At 43.8% G+C, this 20,013-nt stretch overlaps 1 protein-coding gene across 6 annotated transcripts in view; it reads right to left on the reverse strand.

The window, feature by feature from the left end:
- Window positions 1–20,013, reverse strand: part of PITPNB (phosphatidylinositol transfer protein beta) — a 65,278-nt gene that overhangs the window by 15,936 nt on the left and 29,329 nt on the right. For all 6 annotated transcript variants that reach the window (XM_049619798.1, XM_049619799.1, XM_049619795.1 and 3 more), the window contains one exon: window positions 6,259–6,336. In XM_049619798.1, coding sequence (XP_049475755.1) covers window positions 6,259–6,336 — 78 coding nt within the window. The remainder of the gene's footprint in view (window positions 1–6,258; window positions 6,337–20,013) is intronic.

A 20,013-nucleotide genomic window follows, 5' to 3' on the forward strand; every position in this document is an offset into this window, starting at 1 on the left:
GGATAATCAGTCACATTTTCCATGTCTCCAAACTTAGTGTTTGTGGAGCTCACACCCATTTTCCTAATCAGAACTATGACATGTGCTTCGTGCTTGTGTCCAATTACTCTAGGAGTGACACCACGTGCAAGTGAAACCACAGGTTCACTCTTCAGATAATGCTCGTGAAGAAAACACTGTCCCTGACAGTGTCAGTAAGAACCCTGCAAGGGGCCCATCCTGTCGGATCACCTCTCGAACCCAAGTAAGACACTCCATCTGTCTCCCTGCCTGCGTCCATTGGTGCTGCCTGAGAACAGAGGCATTCAGTATCCACGATAAGGTTAGAACTAATCGTGTATCACTCCCGGGCACTTAGCTTCTTGAAGACATGGGACAGATTTCTTGCTGTCCTCTGTAGGAATTGGGTAATTCACACAGACCAAGCGCTACTTATTTTTATACTGAATTAAAAACCTCATTTGCAAACCAGGTGCTCAAGAAAACAAAAACAAAACCAAAAAAACCTAGCCATGTTTTCAGGTCGGCTTTATTATACATAAGCTACAATGAGGTCTAACCAGACACTAATTATTAAGTCTCTGTATGCCACCCACTATAGGTTTTTGAAAATGAGATGATAGGGAGGGAACATGTTTTAATGTCTTCACATCTTTCCCAGGACTCAGAGCCATGTCTAGATGAAGACAGGAAAGGACCCCCAGTCTCTCTCCTCGAGAGGCTATCAGGTGCTCATTAGCCTCTTGAGGGCTCTGGGCTGCCTTCTCGCAAGGCTCTATCTCAAAGAGATTTCCACAGCTGGGCTCTGAGCTCTCCCTCACCCCCGCTTCCCTTCCTCCCGTCCCTGGCCAACAGAACCTTGTGGTATCTTCACTTCGGGCCACTGACAAGGCTCCCACCTTCTTTCCACAGATGAGAGGCGGGAGGAGAAAGGAGTCTTGGTAGTGTGGCAGGGAACAAATCAGCATCCCTACAATCCACAGATGGCTGCCCTCCACTAGCTTGAAGGATCCAGATCGGCTTCACGGGTAATTCTAAAATGAGTCTAAAGCAGGACTGAGCAGGTAAACAGCACGACATACTGTTGTGAAAGCTCCAGCTGCCAGAACTTTCGCTCCAGACTGGAGTTCGAACATCAATAGGACGTGCCTTTATGGCTAGAAAAAGCAAATGTACGCACACAAAGATAACATTAAAGAATCCCAATTTCTAGGGGCGCCTGGGTGGCTCAGTCGGTTAAGCATCCGACTTCAGCTCAGGTCACAATCTCGCAGTCCGTGAGTTCGAGCCCCGCGTCGGGCTCTGGGCTGACAGCTCAGAGCCTGGAGCCTGCTTCTGATTCTGTGTCTCCCTCTCTCTCTGCCCCTCCCCCATTCATGCTCTGTCTTTCTCTGTCTCAAAAATAAATAAACGTTAAAAAAAAATTAAAAAAAAAAAAGAAAAAAGAATCCCAATTTCTAGATCAACTTCTTTATTTGACCTGATCACCTTATACCACAATGTTCAGACACTGGATGGTTCCGAGACCCATCAAGCACTCTAAGGGCCAGATACTCTGGCAAAGTCTCCTACAAAAGACCTTTATAGGCCTAATTCTTAACTATCTTATAGAGACACAGAACTTTAAGTCTTCAGGAAGCATCAGCATTAAATAAAGAAAGAAATTCGGCCTTGCCATAGGATGCAAACGACACCATAATCTTCAAAGATGGTGGTTCAATTTGTTAAGATGACAACCCTTCAGATCGGAAGAGGTAAACTTGAAAGCTAAAGACATCCACACGTACACGGTTTGTGATAAACCATTAGAACAGGCAGCCATACCAATGTCATAGAACACACAAAGCCCTCAAAACATGGAAGAAACCAAAACATGTGCACACACACATGTGCATGCAGTGCTATAAAGAAATAAACATTTACATCCGTAAGAAATGCACTAATCTACCTTGAAGCAAAAATCTTTACCAGGTTATAAATCCCTCCCCTATCAGTATGTACAAAAGCACTTAAGTGTTGAACCCTAAATAACAAAATATAACTCATGTGCTCAGATTTAAAAAATTCTCTTTTCAGAAGGAAGATGAATCCATAACTAAAGCCTGCATCCCTGGGTTTGTAGTTTTTAAAAAATAAAAGGTATGTATCATACCATAGGCAAAAAAAAAAAAAAAAAAAAAAAGTCCGTACTCTAACCCAGTTGGAAAATATGAAAATCTACTCACTGGTGCTCCCCTGGCACCCTCAGGACCACTTACTAGTAAAGGTTCTCTAGCATTCATATGGCCTCTGCTCTTCAGCTGACCCACATCAAGCACTCGTAACACACACACGTTAAAGACAAGGGGTACAGACAGACAAGTGAGTCAAGATGGGCTTGACGACTCCCAGCTATTAAGACAAGAGAACCCCTGGATACCAGACACAGAAAAGGGATAACTGTGTCATTAATAGGGCAGCTTGTGTATAGATCTCACCAACCCCCAGAGATGATGTGGCTTTTCATTTGCAAAGACCAAAGCTTCCTCCGCATTGGGAACGTAATACTCACTACTTCATTCAGTCCTGGCAACGACCTTTTAAGGCAGTGACAATGTCCTTCCCATTCTAGAGATGTGGAAACCCAGGCCCAGAACTAGGATTAAGTTAACGAAGTCACAGCCTATACCACAAGCGATAAGGAAATGGATTTCCCTCAGTGCCACTGTCACCTACAGATTCCCTGACCAGTGGAAACGTACAAATGTTAACAGGAATTATCAAATTCTAGCAAATACCATGAGTACAGAGAGACACACACGTGGCCTGATGCAACAGGGTGTAAGAGATGCCTACTGGTGATGTGGGGGTCAGAAAGCGTCACGTCTCCACCCACTACGCATCTCTGTGACTGGCGCTGAATCAGGTGCCATAGAGATGTCAGACATCCTGCTGTTTCTCCTACAACTATTACCTGTGTCTCTCTGGCCAAGTTTCTCATCTATATAATGAAGCAGTTGTACTTACCCCACAGGAAGGTCGTGAAGATGAAACACGACCTCGCGTAGCGCCTGGCACCAAGGAAAAGTGTCTTTTCCACTCTCCAGTCCGGCGTAGACAGCCAGTAAATACTGTGAGAGTTCAGAAGGAACACGCCAGCGTGGGGTAAGTAAGGAAGAGTTTCCAAGAGATCACAGAGTCTGAACCTGGTGCCGAATGCACTTTTGAATTTGTACTCGTGAAAGGGAGTTTCTCCTGAGGGGCGATGGGAAAGAAGACTGAAGGGAGAGGATGGGACGGCACACGGAAGGAAGGCCCGGAGCCGCTGCAGAGGGAGCGGGCAGCCCTTGCGCTCTTGCACAGGAGCATTCTGACAGACACTCTCGGGCAAGTGGGTCCAGAACAGGACTTCTTTTTCCTTTTTGCCTAATTACCACGCATTCCTCCCTTCTCTCCTAGTTCAGACGTACAGAAATCCCCAACCACCACCCAGCCCTACCATCAGTGCCATGGTGGGTATCGTCACTGGCAAACAGGGCCTGCCAAACACAACTTAAATTTTTTTTTTTAACGTTTTTATTTATTTTTGAAGGAGAGAGAGAGAGAAAGAAAGAGCATGAGCAGGGGAGGAGCAGAGAGAGAGGGAGACACAGAATCGGAAGCAGGCTCCAGGCTCTGAGCGGTCAGCACAGAGCCCGACGCGGGGCTCGAATTCACCAACCGCGAGATCATGACCTGAGCCGGAGTCGGACGCCCAACCCACTGAGCCACCCAGGCGCCCCAGGGCCTGCTGAACACAATTACAGGAGATGCTGATAAGATCAAGTCAATCCACAGGTTCCTATTTTTCTATAGGTTGTATTACCAGCCACCGTCATCCTTTTTACTTTTCTTTCCTTCACAGGAATACGTGGATGGCATAATTACAGTAGTCTCCCCTTATCCACGGGGAATATGTTCCAAGACCCCCAAATGGATGCCTGAGACCATGGACAGTACTGAACTCTGTATATACTGTTTTTTCCTATATGTGTACCTTTGATGAAGTGTAATCTATAAATTAGGCACAGTGAGAGATCAACAACTAATCACGAAACAGAACAATTATAACAAAAACTGTAATAAAAGTTACATGAATGTGGTCTTTCTCTCTCTCTCAAAATATCTTCTTGTGCTGAACTCACCCTTCTTGTATGATGTGAGATGATAAAATGACCATTGAGATGAAGGGAGGGGATGACACAGGCACTGTGATGCAGCGTCAGGTTACTGACCTTCTGACATCAGAAGGATCATGTGCTTCCAGAATGCAGTTGACCACGGATAAATGAAACCGTGGAAAGAAAAACCGCAGAGACAGGGGGGAACTACTAGTTATTTCTGGGATCGTGGTAACTTAGTTAAGCTATAACTGAACTTTTAAGGGTAGCTACACTCACCATCATTTGGGTAAGGTTAATAACCAAGAGTTAAATAGGTAAAAAGGGATCACTATCAGTGAGCATTCTCCCAGAGAAATAATAAGCTATTGTTTCCCCCCTCCCCCGCGCGCGCGCGCGCGCGCACGCACGCACACACACACACACACACACACACACACACACACACACTGGGGGAAAAGACTGCTAAAATGCAACCTGAAAAAAATGTAAAATTCACATTATTTCTAGAAAGTAAACCTATTCTAGAATTTTAATCATTAATTGATAATAAAAGACAAAGCAATGGCAGTCAAAAATCATAAATAAAAAAGGAATAAAAATCATCTTCTAGGTTCCTAAAACGTTGGAAATTAGGTAAAACTCACAGTGTCCAACTACATGTGCTGCCTGTTCTCAAACTGGGTGGGAGCTCCGACAGAAGAGACTGGAGCTCAAGCATGACAGCCCAGCATAAAATGGAGCATCGCCTTTTCAAGTGTGCACTTGAAAAGCTGACAATTTCAAAAAAATTTAATGTCTAATTCACCTGAGTCTCAACTTCGGGCCCCTCTCTTCCCTTGTAAAAGCATCATTAGCTAGAGTTAGTACTTACTGGAGCAAGACGGCCTTTGAGAAGATATGGCTGCCTTAGAGGCAGCCACCCATCTGCTGCTCCAACACGGCACTCCTTTTTGGAAGGCCAGGTTAAATCTCAAAGGGGAAAGACCTCTTCTCTGACTCAGTGTAAGTTCTAAGGTCCACATATAGAAATCTGCACAAGGATCGGGGAAATTCTTAAATCCACTGAACTAAGTTTAGATCACACATACTGAATTTGTTCCTTGATTTGTAAGTGACATAGATCACTTCCTGTGAATTCAAGGTAAAAGTCTACGGTCATGGCCATTCAACTGGGAGAATCTTGAACTGAACTCCACCCAGAGAACAAATGTAAAAATAAGAGAATTCTGAATCATTTCTTGTAGAACAGTCAGATCCATCCTTCATTTTAGCTGACGTGCAAGACAGTCCACACAACAGTCTGACACCCACCAAGAACCACTTCACGGGTTACTTGTGGGGCTATCTGTCACAGTAATCCCCTATCTGCAAACAACAACTAACACCTAGAGGTCTTCTACCGATGACTGGTGACCGGCTTCGGCATAAACAGACTGGTTACCAAATAAAACGTGTTAGTGGAAATGTGCTCTTGGCACGTTTAGGTTTTAATGTTCCCCTGCTCCTGTCAAATTACCTGTAATCACTTGCCATCACCACAGTAAGCCCTCTTTAAGGGTCTCTCATTTAGTTTAGTGGATGTCTTTAAAATGCCTTCTATTTCTATAGCAATTTAAATTATTACCTTGACATTGCTTTTCTCACTCCCGTGAATAAAGTAAGGGCGTGTTCTTTATTAGAAAGTGACTACTTGCCATCAAAATTGTTCTCTGGTGTTCCGGTTTCCAAGACGTAACTATTAAGAGGCCAGGAACACGAGCTCAGGTGAAGGGAACTTGTTCGGTTTCCACTAAGACTAAATTTAAACTATAAACCTTCATTTAACATGGATTTTTGTACTGCTTCAAGTCTCAAAAGAGAACACTACAATCCCCAAAGACTAAATCACTTGTCTCTTTTTAAGAGTTATCAGAATAGCATGATGCTGAAAGTGACAGTCTGGCTATGTTCTGTTTGTTAATGCAGCACAGACATGCTGGCCAACTGCATCGCAAATACAACTATTTCTGTGCCATTTCTATTTTTCACTTAAACGTCACCAGCTCTCCCAGACCCGGGACCTGTCAAGTGGTCTGTTGCCAAGACTCTGCCTGTCAGAAAGGTCAGCATCCAGTACCTTCCAGTTGGGTCCCAAAGGGCCTCTCTTGGTCTTGACTGACTGGAATAACGCTGGGTCTTCATCAGCTTTGTAGTCCTGCAAAGCAAAACAAAGTCAGAGGCAGAGAAGGAACCCAGAGAAATTTCTTTAACCTTGCCAGAACAGCTCTTTGCAGCTACTAAAACACAGGACAGAAACTGATTAGGCTTATTACTGTGCCTTTGCAGAAAAGTAGGAAAACGCTTCGTTATGATAGTAAGTTTTGGGTTTGGTTCTGTTTTACACTTTAAGGCAAGACGACTACACAATATTTAGTAACAAAAGTCTTGACGAGCAAGCCACTGGTTACTGAAGAGCTCCACAAACCTTCCCACGTCTTTTAACAGTTTCAACATGTCGATACACATACAGGCACATTCAAGAAATAAAACCATCCCGGTCTTGACAATATCCCTCGGTGATGACTGAGAGCTACCACTGTGGCCGGGAACGCAGATCAGAACTATCAATCCTGCGGCAGCAACCCCCACCCCCCAGCCCCGCCCTGATCTCTTCCATGGCTGGGTCTGTGCTGGGTGCCTCAATGACAAGGCCAGCCTGTCCACACCCTTGTTCAGAGACCGGTAGGGTGCAAATCCCTCGGCTTGCTAATGGAAGCCCCTCATCACAGGAGGTGAGCAAGGGGTTTATGCCTCCATCATAGAACTACCTCAGTTGTATCACGTCACAGCGGAACGGCCTTAAGACTGCTTTTATGCAAAGTTCTAGTGTGTGTAAATTCTATTTCCCTAACATCCTCTTCCTTATAGAATGGAGGAAATGAAAGACGTAATCTTTTTCAACCTGCCTGCTCTACACATACACACAACCTACAGATAGGAAAAAAACTACCTTAAAGAGTAAAGTTCAGATTTAAAAAAAGAAATGAGTTTCAATGGTCACAGTGAGCAGAGGTCAGCTGGTGAGCTGAAAATACTACAAAGGGAGAGCCTCTGCCTTGTCACGCAGAATTCCTGAGCCCCTGAGCCTGGGGTCCTTCCCAACATTCACAGAAAGACCATGTACTTTAAGGAAAACACCCAGGCAAGTCGTATGTGAAACATCACTGTTCTAGAGATAAAGGCAAGCACTGAACATCTCTAAGTATAATACAAACTTTCACAAATCAAAGAAAGCATGTTGAGAGGCAGCCGCTTTGAGATTCAACACTTACTCAGTAGACGCACATGACGTGTCAGTAATTCCTAAAGAGAAAGTTAGACGTAAATTGTGTGAAGAAGGGAAAATGTGAGGTTCAAGTAGAAAACAAAAATTCAAAAAGGGCCCAACAGTGTGCTAAAATTATTACACAAACATTTAGCTGGCTACACTGAGTCTTACTGCTTTAAGATCTGCAATGTGGTAGTAGGCATTAGGTCAGGCAGCGCTATCCAGTTACGACAGACCAGAACAAGCCGCCCGCAAGGGGCCGGAGGACTTCTGGAGTTACATGTGTCTGGGCACATCACAGAAAGTTCAATTTCTGTCAACTAACGCGAATTCTTAAATTCCAATTTAGAGCCGCACCCTCAAAATTAACAACTTCACTGCTGAGAAAAGTATCCATCGTACAGGCAGTCTCAACACCAAGGTTCACAGTGCGCAATCAGCCATCCTGCCGATATAAACCGTCATGTAACGCCATCAAATGTTTTCTCTAAGTCTGAGGCTTGGAATTAAAATCTAGAGACAAGCTTACTTCTCCCCAAAATTGAAAGTGTTTAACATCCTATCAAATAATCACTTCTGACACCATGTCCCTCAATCGAATCTATTTATTCGGTAGCCACCACGTAGAAGGTAGCGTGCAGGATGCTAAGAGGGGAGCCCGAGGGGTCTGAGGACACAAGGAGAAGCAGCACCTACCTGGTGCCAGCTCCTAGGAAGTCGCAGTGGAGCTGGGAGAAAGAAGAGGCAAACAAAGAAAAGAACCGAAACCCCAGAGAGTAGGAGTTAACCGCCAACAGAGAATGGAGAGAATGAGAGTCAGAACCGAAATCAATGGACACAAGCCAAGGAAAGGCATTTTTAAAATCAGTTTTAACATCGTGTTTAAAAGGCAGAAAAACCTTAACTGCAAAGGTAGATGTTAAAAATTCTTGGGATTCAATTTTTAACTACCTGCATAACGTCCAGAGGCCTGGCCAGTGTTTCAACCCACTTAAATCGGGGGGCAAGGGGGGGGGGGGGAATACTTTTTTTTTTTTTTAAATACCATCTCAGATGTGACCTCATTGTGGGCATGCCGTTCAAAATTTTTTCTTAATGCAAAATGTGAGATATGATGGAGCCTGGCATGGGCTGAATGGTAAATCGCACATTTCCTAAATCCGAGGGACTGTCAGAGCACGCTCCGCCATTTTATGTGACAAGAAGAAGGAACACACTCAGCCAATGAAACATGCCATACCTGGCAGACAAGCCCTAATTCTCAGTGTATTAGAACGGGAGGAAAAGCGGGCAGGGGAACCTCAGAACTGATGAAACGGAGCCCGCAGAACGAACTTCTGTACGATCATGGCACCGGTGGAGGTCAAAACGAACAGATGGATCGGGTGGGCTTTGCTGACGACACCCCTTCAGGTCCTTCCCGAGCCCAGCTCCGTACCAGGGTGCCCACCTCCGGGCCTTTCAATGCCTGTCTGACATATTAACTGAAGAAGGCAGAGTAACGCCTCAGAGCTTCTCCGCTCTGTACCTGTCACACCGTGGCAGAAAAAGCCTGTTTCCGAGCCTTCGTCGTGACTACCAGGTACATACCCTGCGACACCTTTCGGAACTAAAGGATCCACAGAATTACGGAGGGAAACCCGCCCATGAAGACCATCCCAGCCGCCTCATTTGACAGATGAGGAAGCCACGGTCCCAACGACCAAGTGGTATGGCTCTCCTAGCCCAGGACTTAACTCCAGCCTTCCTGGCCTCTGTCCCCGGCTCGTTCTAGTGGACCACACGGGAGGCAGCAGAAGGGTGTCCACAACTGCCAGATAAGCAAAACCCATTTCAAAAACACCAAGAAGCAGCAGCAGCAGAGGCATCAAAGTGGGTTTGCCTGTAAGGCAGGAGTGTGTGCGTATAAAATATCACACACACGCACACACGCACTCATGTATCTCCCAAGGTAAGTCTTCCCAGCTGTTTTCTCTTGACTAAAAAGCAGCAAACATTAAAGGTGTAACACTGAAAGTGTCACAAGACCCAATTATTAACAATAGCACCTTAACCCTGACAGATGAGGATAATGCATCTTGTCAAAACCCAGGAATTTTTTGTGTTTTACTGTTAGTTTGCATACGTAAATGTTTAATCAGTTGAATTAAGTGCCAAGGTATTACAAAGCAGGAGGCAGGTGTGGTTTTAACAACGTCGGTTTTGTACCTTTATAACAAAACACTTAATTTTTCTGAACAGTTACCTTCTTCACTACGATTTTATTGTTGGATTGCTGGTTTGGTCTTTCTGCATTTGAAAACTGGCCGATTCATATCCGTATCACAATGAACAAATATATTCCTTCATGTATGACAGTTTCGGCATACAGAATGCAACCTCAGCTACCAATTATAGCTGCAAATGAGCAATAGTGTGGAATGAGACAGCCTGCTGGCTTTGTTAGTATTCTGTCTCCTTCGGGATCCCATGGGGAAAGGGGAGGCTCTGATGAAGAGAAGCCCTTGGCTCATGGTTTATTGTGCTTGCCACCAGCTGCAGACTTCTCATCTCATTAGTTCTTTTAGAATACTGTGGGTGAAGACAGCTGTAGCCTACTTGAGTCTTCAGCTCCTGGGTATTCTGAAGGCTGAATTTGCTATGCACTTTCTGTAATCCTTGGGAAAAAAAAAAAAGCAAGCAAATTCACCAGGCCAAGGAAGTGTATTTTTAAAACGAGGTTTAAAATCGCGTTTAAAAGTAGAAAAATCTTATTGCTAAGGTGCACTGTGTTTAAAAATTTTACGATCAAATTTTAATTATCTGTATGATGCCCAGAGGCCTGGCCAGGATAAGGGCTCGGTAAAACCATCATTATCAAGTTAGGTGTAACGTCCCCGGACACCCGTTCGCTCCACCAATACCAGGGCCTCGACGACAGAAAAACACAATGGTATCAGCATAAGGTAGATTCGGATTAGTGGTAATACAACTCTATTTAATTGAAAACTCTCACTTAAGTAAAAAAGGAGGCAAGTGAAAGTCAAGACACCCTTTGGAGAACAAATAAAATATAATATGGGAAATAAATGGCTTACTGAGTCTCCATGCTGGAGCCACAGAGTACGTTCATTAAATTCTTATAAATAGCTGTTTTCTGTCACTGGAATACAAAAGTTGTGCTACCTCTTGGGTGTACATCTGTTAGTCTCTACAGCTCTCAACAGAAACTCTCAACAGAAACCAGATTCATTCTGAAGACAAAGAATATTAGTTTTATGAATCTCTTAGCATAGTGGCTGTCCCCCCAAATGCAAGTACAAAATCTGTGCTGAGCCAACCTAAATGTCCTTGAGCCCAGATTTAACTCATGATTATGAATGGGAAGTGAGTAGGAGGGGGGGGGACCGGCAGGAGATTCTTGACAGCTTGTAGAAACATCGAAATGAGCGCCACACGCCAGAAACTGCTCGGAGAACCAGGCATGGGTTGCCACAGGTGAGGCGAAATGGAGGCTAAGAAGAGGGCCTAAGCCACAGCATTGGCAGCCTCCGCACCTGCTCCTAAAAGGGCACCCTGCGCGAACCCCCGCGCCCCCCGCCCCGCCCCGCCCCCAGCACAAAGAAACCATTCTATGGGGTCAAAAATAAAAACTTGAGAGAGATATTAGGATCCCGCAGCCTGCCGTAAAATGCTTTCCTTGAGCACAAGATGATTAATTAGGTGTCTATTCAAATAGCTCAGAGATAATCACGAAGTTGAGACTGCACGGGTATCGCCGCTCAACCTAGCAAAGCTTATTTCCTCTAATCACATCCTAAAAGTAAAGCCCAGGATGAGGGGGAGAAAACCAAATTAACTATGAAGATAAATAACAAACATCATCTATTAGCACTGCGCTTCATTTCTCAGTACGTATTGTGGCACTTGGAAAACAAGGCGTTCCTGGATCCTATCACCGCTGACCCCAGCGCATAACTAATTGGAGCTGACAAAATCCAAGCCAGACTCCAGAGGGGAAGCCCATGAAAAAAAAAATGTTTGCATTAAATTTTGCAACAGCAAGTAACAGAGGTGTAAAGACAAATAACATTTACGAACTTGTTTAAGAAACTCATTTCAACGGTTATTTTCAAATAAGCAGCTTTCTTTCCTATTTTTAATTACAGCTCCCCAAGGACCCCTCACCCTTTCAGGTTCCCACAGAGCACCATTAATATAGTATAAGTAAATCTCATTAATTCAGGTCCTACCACCTTGGAATTTATAATAATTCGGACAGGGGCTGGACTGAAGTTTATCTTTGCGTGATCTATGAAAAAAAGATTTGCTACACAAATTAATAGAGTAACAAGATCTCAGGAGGGCTGTTTAAACAGTTCAGAAGTGTTTTAGAGCAATTCAGAAGCATTCATTTGCATATAATTATTATGCTAATTACAAATCATTCTTATCTATTCATTAAAGCAGATTCCCAAAGGACCACTAATTGTCAATAACTTGTTGGCCTAGTTTCTGTTACTGAATGTACCTCTGAGGAACAAAACTGCATTAAAAAATATTCTCTAATTCAGCCTTCTCATTAATCCTTACCGGCTTCCCACCAATGAATCCTAAAAGGCTAATTTTTAAACAACTGCACTCAGAACAGAGAAATGCAGTCAAACCTACAGGGCTGAAGAGAACACTTTTTTTGTGATCTTTTTAATCTCCTGGAGACCCTGCATAGAGATCTGGGGTGGGAGCAGCAGTGGGGCTGAGCATGGGAAGGGGGCAGAGGCTGTCAACAGAGCTCTATGCTAAAAGGTGGCCATAGCTTAGAATAGTCAGGCTAGGGCACAGCCAGGCTAGGGGCACAGTGGGCTGGGTGCCTCTTCCATTCTTTCAGAGACCGCCAACACTGTCACGCTTACGAAGGCAGACCCCCAAAGCCTTTGGAAGGCTACAAATTAATAGAGAAACAGAAAGAAATCAATTTCAGCCCTGAAAAGAAGTTGCAACCAAAAGCCTGATGTGACAGGGACACCTGGCTGGCTCAGTTGTTAGAGCAAGCGACTCTTGATCTAGTGGCCGTTAAATTTGAGCCCCATGCTACTAAAAAAAAAAATAAATAAATAAAATGAAAGTAAAAAAACAAAAAAAAACAACCCTAAAGTGACAGACTCCATCTCCTCCTGCACACCTGCAGGGGAACCAGATAGTTGTGTTCTAGATGAGACTCGGAAAGATGGGGGGCGGGGGGGGGGTGGGGGTGGGGGAGGAGTAAGCCCTTGGCGGGCGGGAAAAGGGGTTCCTGGATAGCCCAGGGCTGGTGGGCTACTCCTGAGCCCTGCCCTCAGATAAGTGGGCTACTGGTTTGGGTAACCCTATGTTTCATGCACAAATATACAAAATATTTGTTACTACCACCTATTTACAGTTAAATACTTATTAGAGCATTTTAAAATGAATAACTCTTAATACTCTTGATACGAATGTTGAACATTACATTTTTAAAGATTAAATTACAAATGCCTGAAATGTACGTAATATGTTCAGGAAAAGTCTTACTTAACACAAAATGTATTTATTTCTTAAATGACAACAGATCATAAAACCTATCATATCAAATTCCTTAAACTAAAACCAGGGGAAAGCCCTAATGAATATTCAGGTGAGCCCTTTCCAGCAAAACGTCCATGTTGGTTTATGAGCTGACCTCAGACACAGCTGCTCCTAAGCCCCAGGACCCCAGTTAACCCATTAGCCCTAATTTCACAAACATTAAGTAGGAAATAATTGCAGGGAAACATTTTTTTTTTTTTACAGCAAGAGCAAAATCCAATAACCAGCACTATTCTTGCTACTATGTTTGGAGAACTTGTTATATACCAGGCACATGCATTCTCCCAGCTAACCGTCACAATGCTGGAACACAGGTGATCCCACCATTTCTGGGGGTGAAGAAGTGAAATCCCTTGCCCTTGCAGAGCAGACGGGCCAAGACTCAAGGCAGCTCTGTCAACAACCTGGCCAACCACCACACTTTTGAATGCAAACATGTGATGTGATTTACGCTTTATCATCTGAGAGTACTCAAGTAATGAAGGGATCTTTGCTCCCCCTCTCCCTAAGAAAGAGTTACACTGCTGGGGTGCCTGGGTGCCTCAGTCGGTTGAGCATCTGACTTTGGTTCAGGTCATGATCTCAGGGCTCATGAGTTTGAGCCCCAAGCCAGGCACAAGTCAGGCTCTGTGCTAACAGCCCAGAGTCTGGAGTCTGCTTCAGATTCTGTTTCCCTCGCTCTTTGCCCCTCCACAGCTCATGTGTGCACGTGCTCTCGCTCTCTCCCTCTCTCTCTCTCTCAAAAATAAACATTAAAAAAATAAAAAAAAAAAAAAGAGTTGCACTGCTTTTAATAAAAAAAGAGGGGTGGGAGGCTTTTATAAGGAATACACTTAAAAAAAAAACTCGATTTGAAGCCATTTATGCGAATTTCTTTCAGCTGCTCAAAATGGCGTTTTCCCCCCAATCCAGAAACTGGAGCAACTCGACCTCACACCTCACCACCTCCACCGCCCCCCTACTTTTTTATTTTTAAAATATGGAAGAGATCAGAAGTAAACATTAAGTTAACAGGTTTTAGTGAAAAAGCATTTTGTGCAAAATAGACTTGTACATGCAGATTTTTAAGGGAAATTTAAAAGTCCTTGCTAAGATTTAACCAAGCTATGAACGAAGCAATATGTTATTTTCCCACAAGGGGGCACTGCCATGCAACTATGCCTTCAAATACACTAGGACATTCTCCAAATCCCCGGCTGGATGTAAATCTTCTAAGAGTTCCAAAAGTTGACCATGTAAGGGAGCAGAATAAAGTGGGGAACGTTTTTACATTTCTTTTTAATAAAAACCATGCCTATGTTTATTTGTATCTCCTTTAAGGATGGGGGGTAAACCTCTATAACTTACTACAAAAAGGATTTCGACAGTGGCTTGCTTCCCAGCATAGAAAAGTTGGGACAAGACGAGCATTTATTTGACAAGGGGAAATTTCTTAAGCAAATGCAAAATCACCGCTACCTTAAAAGCTATACTTGAGTTGTTTTGGTTTTTTCTTTCCCCCGAGTTCAAGGGGGCTACGATTACAGTTAGGAGCTGGGTCACACGTCTCCCCTCCTTACTCTGCACACACTTTAATAAGGAGCTCTTGGAGCTCTCGCACATACACCAGAGAGAAGTTTCTAACGCTTAGTCTACGTTCATTTTAACAGCAAAAGGAAGAGGTACTCTACTAGATCGAGTGTCTGCTCACACCAAAGACAACTGAAGCCGCATTTGGCAACCACAGGCTCTCCTTGGACTCGCTGGCTCTCAGTCACAAACTTCTAATAAACAAAAGCTCTTTTCAGGACTGAAGAATTAGGTAGCCCCTGCACAGCTCCGACAAGCAGAAAGCCCTTCTTAGGAAGCAAGCAGCTACAGCTGGAACAAAAGCAACATCTAGAATGCAGACCTTTTTGAAAAGCCGGGAGAGACGGTGAAGTGAAGTAATGGTCGGTGCTGACTGCTATGGGTTATTATCCATCAAAGATTAATTTGGAAGGTCTATTAGGTTGACCCCAAAAATGTCATTTGTGTGGCTCAAAGCTGACAAATATGAACAATTTCACAAAGTTGGAGCTAATATTTAACTTTTTCTAGCCAGATTTCCTGTTTTTAAAAAAAACTTTAATCTTTTAAAGATTACATAGAAAGCATAATTTATGATTCTTGCATTTCCTTAAAATTAATGAAGTTTTTTTCTAAAGGCAGTACAGTAAAGCATATGTTGCCAAGACTATGCACTCAAATGTGTAACATCTGGGCACTGTCTCACAGAATGCCTGATCAAAGAAAAAGATAGGCCCAAATCCTTCCTAGAGCACGAGAAACAAGCATTGCTTAAGGTGTGACCAAAACTTACATGCCTAAATAAACAAACCAAGTTTCATCAGCTTTCCAAGGCTGACATTCAGGAAAAAGTATCTTTAAAAAAGAAAAAACAAAAACAAAAAAAGGGCAGTAACTAAACACAATATACACTCGTGGTTTAAAACAATTAAAAAGGGTCATTGTTCAGGGTGCCTGGGTGGCTCAGTTGGTTAAGCATCTGACTCTTGATTTTGGCTCAGGTCATGGTCTCACGGTTTGTGGCACTGAGCCCCACACTGGGCTCTGCGCTGGCAGCATGGAGCCTGCTCGGGATTCTATCTGTCCTGCTCTCTGGCCTCCCCCCTCCGCTCTCTAAAAAAATAAACTTAGAAGTGTCAGAATGTCACACACTCAAGAGAACGGTGCATTCAAAGTAAAACGAGCTAAATGCATGGAAAAGCAAGTCTTAAATATTCATTTTTCAAAGGCAAACGGGATTCAGAAAATCAGGTACTGCTTAGCACATTTCTACTCTCAACTAAAATGCCTACCAAAACATACCAAACAAATGGATCATAAACAAAGAACAAATGGCCAACGCCAGAGAGAACAAGCAAAAAGCCCAAACTTGTTTCTTTGAACATCACAATCCTTAAAGGGCTTACCATGGAATTTCCACAAACGGCTTAAGGGAGCAGTTTAGAAGAGCCCAACAATTCCATTATCATCTTTTGGTGTACAACTAAAATGGGCCAGAACTCTTCTTTTAGTAAAGTACAAAACTCCAAACCTCTAGGCTCTAGTCAGCCTTCGAACTCGGACTTTGGCTACAGCCTGGAGCCCAGCACTGGTCTGTATCAGTTGTGTGGGTGGGGGTGGGGAGGGGGGAGGGGGGCGTCCTTTGGCACAGGGGCACTTAGCGCCACCACACTCACTACACAAGCAACCAACTCCAAGTCACTTAGGAACACTTTAATGTGTTTGCACATTAAGAATCTTGCACTCCCTTCAGACAGATACAATTTCTCTTTATCTGGAAAAATATTTACCATACCAACACAGAGCAAACAGTGAGTTCCAAAAGATGTTAGCTAAGTGCACATAAGAGAAAACGTATGGTGCTCTCTGTAAGCGCCCACACCAAAAGACATCTTAGGGGCTCCAATCCTTTTCTGTTCTCTTGCACAGATGCAAATTTCCAAATATCCCAGCATCTAGCAGTTGCGGGAGGAGGTGACCAAGGCCACTAATGAAACTGCTATTTTGGGGAACCAGGGGAGATGGAAAGAACAGGTGGTTGATTGTTTGTTTTAAATAAATTAAGCATGCTCTTAACATATTGCAAAGGAAGGAACATCATATGGTGAGAAGATGCTCTAGAAAGACAAAAATAAGTCAGCAGCCCCACTTTTAAGTCCTGATTCCTCTTTCCAGTACTTATGTGGCTCAGGGAAGTTACAGCACTTCCTTCTGGGCTCAAACTCTTTAACAGTGAAAATAAAGGCTGGGGTGAATGTTTTGGACCATGACCCTCAAAGAGTGCCCACTGTGCAATCTTCACCCTGTATCGTGTATACTTGAGCATGTCCCAAGTGTGAGCATGTACAGAAATCTCCTGGAGAGCTACGTGGAGCCCAGAGTGCTACCTGGACACTGACTGGGGAGGAAGCTAAAAATCTGCATTTCTAACAAGCTGTCCCTGGACAGACCAAGCTTGAAAGGAAAGGGACTTAAGCGTTTTGGCTGGAGTCCTAGCTAAGGCACTGAGAGGCAGGCTTGGGAGTTAGTTACAAGGCTCCCCAGAAGGCCTCAGAAGCCCTGAAAAGAACCTCTTCGCTTCCAATGGTCAGAGAACTGGACCTGTGAGCAGATCCAGCCCACAACTGGGACTCCCACAAGTACAGACCTGCCCCCCTCGCCACGGTGGGGGGGGGGGGGGGGTCTTCTCCAAAGGAAAACAAACAAGGGGGGTGAGGCCGAATGGGCTGGATTCCAGGAACTTCCAGGAAGGGTGAGCTGGACTGGCAGCCCCCGCCCTCACCTGGGAGTGTCAGGGTCCCCTGGAGTGTGGAGGACCCCACTGTGACAAGGGAGTGGAGCCACGTGTTACTCCAGGTGCTAGGCTGGAAAAGCTGCTGGGGAGAAGGGTTCTACTGCCAAGAGGTGGCCCAGAGGGCAGTCCAGACTTGAGCAGTGTGTGGGGACCCAAGGCCCAGAGCTCAGGATGTCCAGCTCGGTCGGGCAGGCATCAGGGCTGCAGAGCAGCTGCAAGTCACGCCCTCCCCACCGCCCCCCAGGGGGGGCGTTTGCAAATGACAGGGACTGGGAGAAAAGGCGGAGAGTTGGGGTAAATCCGACAAGGCAATTACACTCACAGGCAGGTCGGGATGAAGGGACTGAGGGTAATGAGTAACAAGAGGTTAAAAGGAAGGTCAGAAAGAACAAAAGAAAGAAGAGGCATGAAATCTGAGCTTTAGTTTAGGAGCACAAGCCTACTGGGTCACTCACATTCAAAGGGGCTCCTTCAAGCTCTCTAGGGAAGTCCCCGAGAAGAACCCCATCAGTCGGAGCACACCCTCCACATCCTTTCTGTGACCCAGACACAACCTGGTGTGGTGAAACACCACTACAGTCACAAAACTGGGCACGTCTTGGTTTTGAAATGCCTCACCTGGGAAAAATCTTTCACCACAAGTGGATACGCTCCAACATGCTGAAATAGGAGGGAAAAAAACCTCATTCCCTCTTCATATGAGCTGCATTTTAACAGGGAATAGATCTGTACTTTTATACTATGTCTTCCAAACAATGCTTTCCTACAAGTATTCGCTTATTACTGACACTTAAAAAACAGATGTTCAACTAAGTCATTTTTAGACCTGTGAGCCTTAAAATCCTGATTTAAACACTACTTCTACTTAAATCAATTCTTGGAAATAACAATAAAGTCACAGCATATACTACAGAGGAAGCATATACTACAGAGGAAGGCTGATACAGTCCTTTCTGGTTACACATAAATACCTAAAAATGTGGTTCCAATTTCTTTCTGTTTTTTAAACCGTGCTCATTTTCTTTCAAATTACTTCCAAAAACGAAGGTCTCTCTGATGTTAATCGTGTGTACACTTCGGCTTACACTTTAAAGGGTCTTCCTCTCCTGGGAAGTGACTTTTGTATACAAATCATGAAAAGCTACTTAGACAAAGTGCTGGAGATGATTAAAAGGGGCCAGATTCACATTTATACCTTAAAAAAAAAAAAAAAAAAAAAAAAGCAGAAGCAGATGTCAACTGACTCATTTGTATATATTTTGGAAATGAGTTGAAGATATGCATGTGCATTTCATCAGGACGTTTAAAGAAATCTCAACTTTTTTTTATTGTGGTTCTGTATCAACAACAACTGTAAAAATTAAAAAAAAACATATATATATATTCTGGTATCCTCCGTATGCTAGAGAAAACCTTGATTCATTACAATGTGCTCTAACTAAAACATTTTTCAATCTGACAGAAAGGTATTTGCTCATTCAGAAATGAATTTTTAGAACCGAGAGCGTATCATCTACTTCATCACCTAGGATTAGTAAAGAAGGAACGAAAGCAGCATTTTGTTCATTTAATATTTGAATGATAAAAACATCAATTCCTCCAAACTGTCTTCTCCCCCTTCTTTTTTTTAGACAACACAAAGGAAAATAATCTGCAAATTCTTTTTGATTCACCAAGCCTTTATTAAAAGTTCACTCGGTATCATGCACTAAGCATCTTGCTGGAAAGAAAGAGATGATGTCGTACCTCATCATCTCCTGGAAACACAGAGACGATGAGGTACAACAGAGACTGGGCCCCCAAAGGGTACCCAATTTACCGTGGAAAAGAGGAAGGCTTTTCAGGAGTCATGCCAAGGTTAGATCTGAAATGGAAGAGGGGCTGGGACGGTGTGGGGATGGAGGAGGGGAGGGGGCTCAGGGATGTGTTCTGCTGGAATGGCTTGCCAAGCAGAAGGCGGCTTCGTTCTTAAGGGATGGAACACCTTAATACTTCACTACAATGCCTCTTTCCCCCAAAACAGGAAACCAGTTTTGTACAGTGGCCAAAGGAAACGGGGAGGGGGGAGAGGAGACATTTATGCAGACATCCCAGAATCCTTAGCTTGTTTCATTAGGCAATCATGTATCTTCTAGGAAACTACAGAGAATGGTGGCTATAATAACAGTCCTATACAGACTTTCCATAAGTAATCAACAAAAAAAAAGTGGATAAACCATATATTTAAACATATATGTGTGTGTGTGTGTATATATATATGCAAATTACTGTGACCTTGGGTCAAATTCTTGTTCCTAGAGTTATTGTGACAATGTCACCCTTCAATTATGTAAATATGTCAAAGGATCCACTCAAATATTTAGTTACTCTGTGGGTCTTCTCACATCCTTTCTGTGTACAGTGAGGTACAGTTCATAAGCACAACCAAAAAACAGCAAAGTCTACAACAAGAGTGATATATGAGCTGTCTGACACCAGCAACCCAGCAGAGAGTTGATCCTTAAAGTAATCAACAGTCACTCTGAATTAAACTGTCCAGGGCTGTATTTGTGTTAAATGCCCCTGCAGTGACAGAAACCCCCCACCAGGTGGAGTTAACAGTCAAGATTCACTTGCAAATTCTTGGGTTGGGTTTTGGT

This window comes from Panthera uncia (genome assembly GCF_023721935.1).
Source record: "Panthera uncia isolate 11264 chromosome D3 unlocalized genomic scaffold, Puncia_PCG_1.0 HiC_scaffold_8, whole genome shotgun sequence".
In the NCBI taxonomy this organism is placed as follows: Eukaryota; Metazoa; Chordata; class Mammalia; order Carnivora; family Felidae; genus Panthera; species Panthera uncia.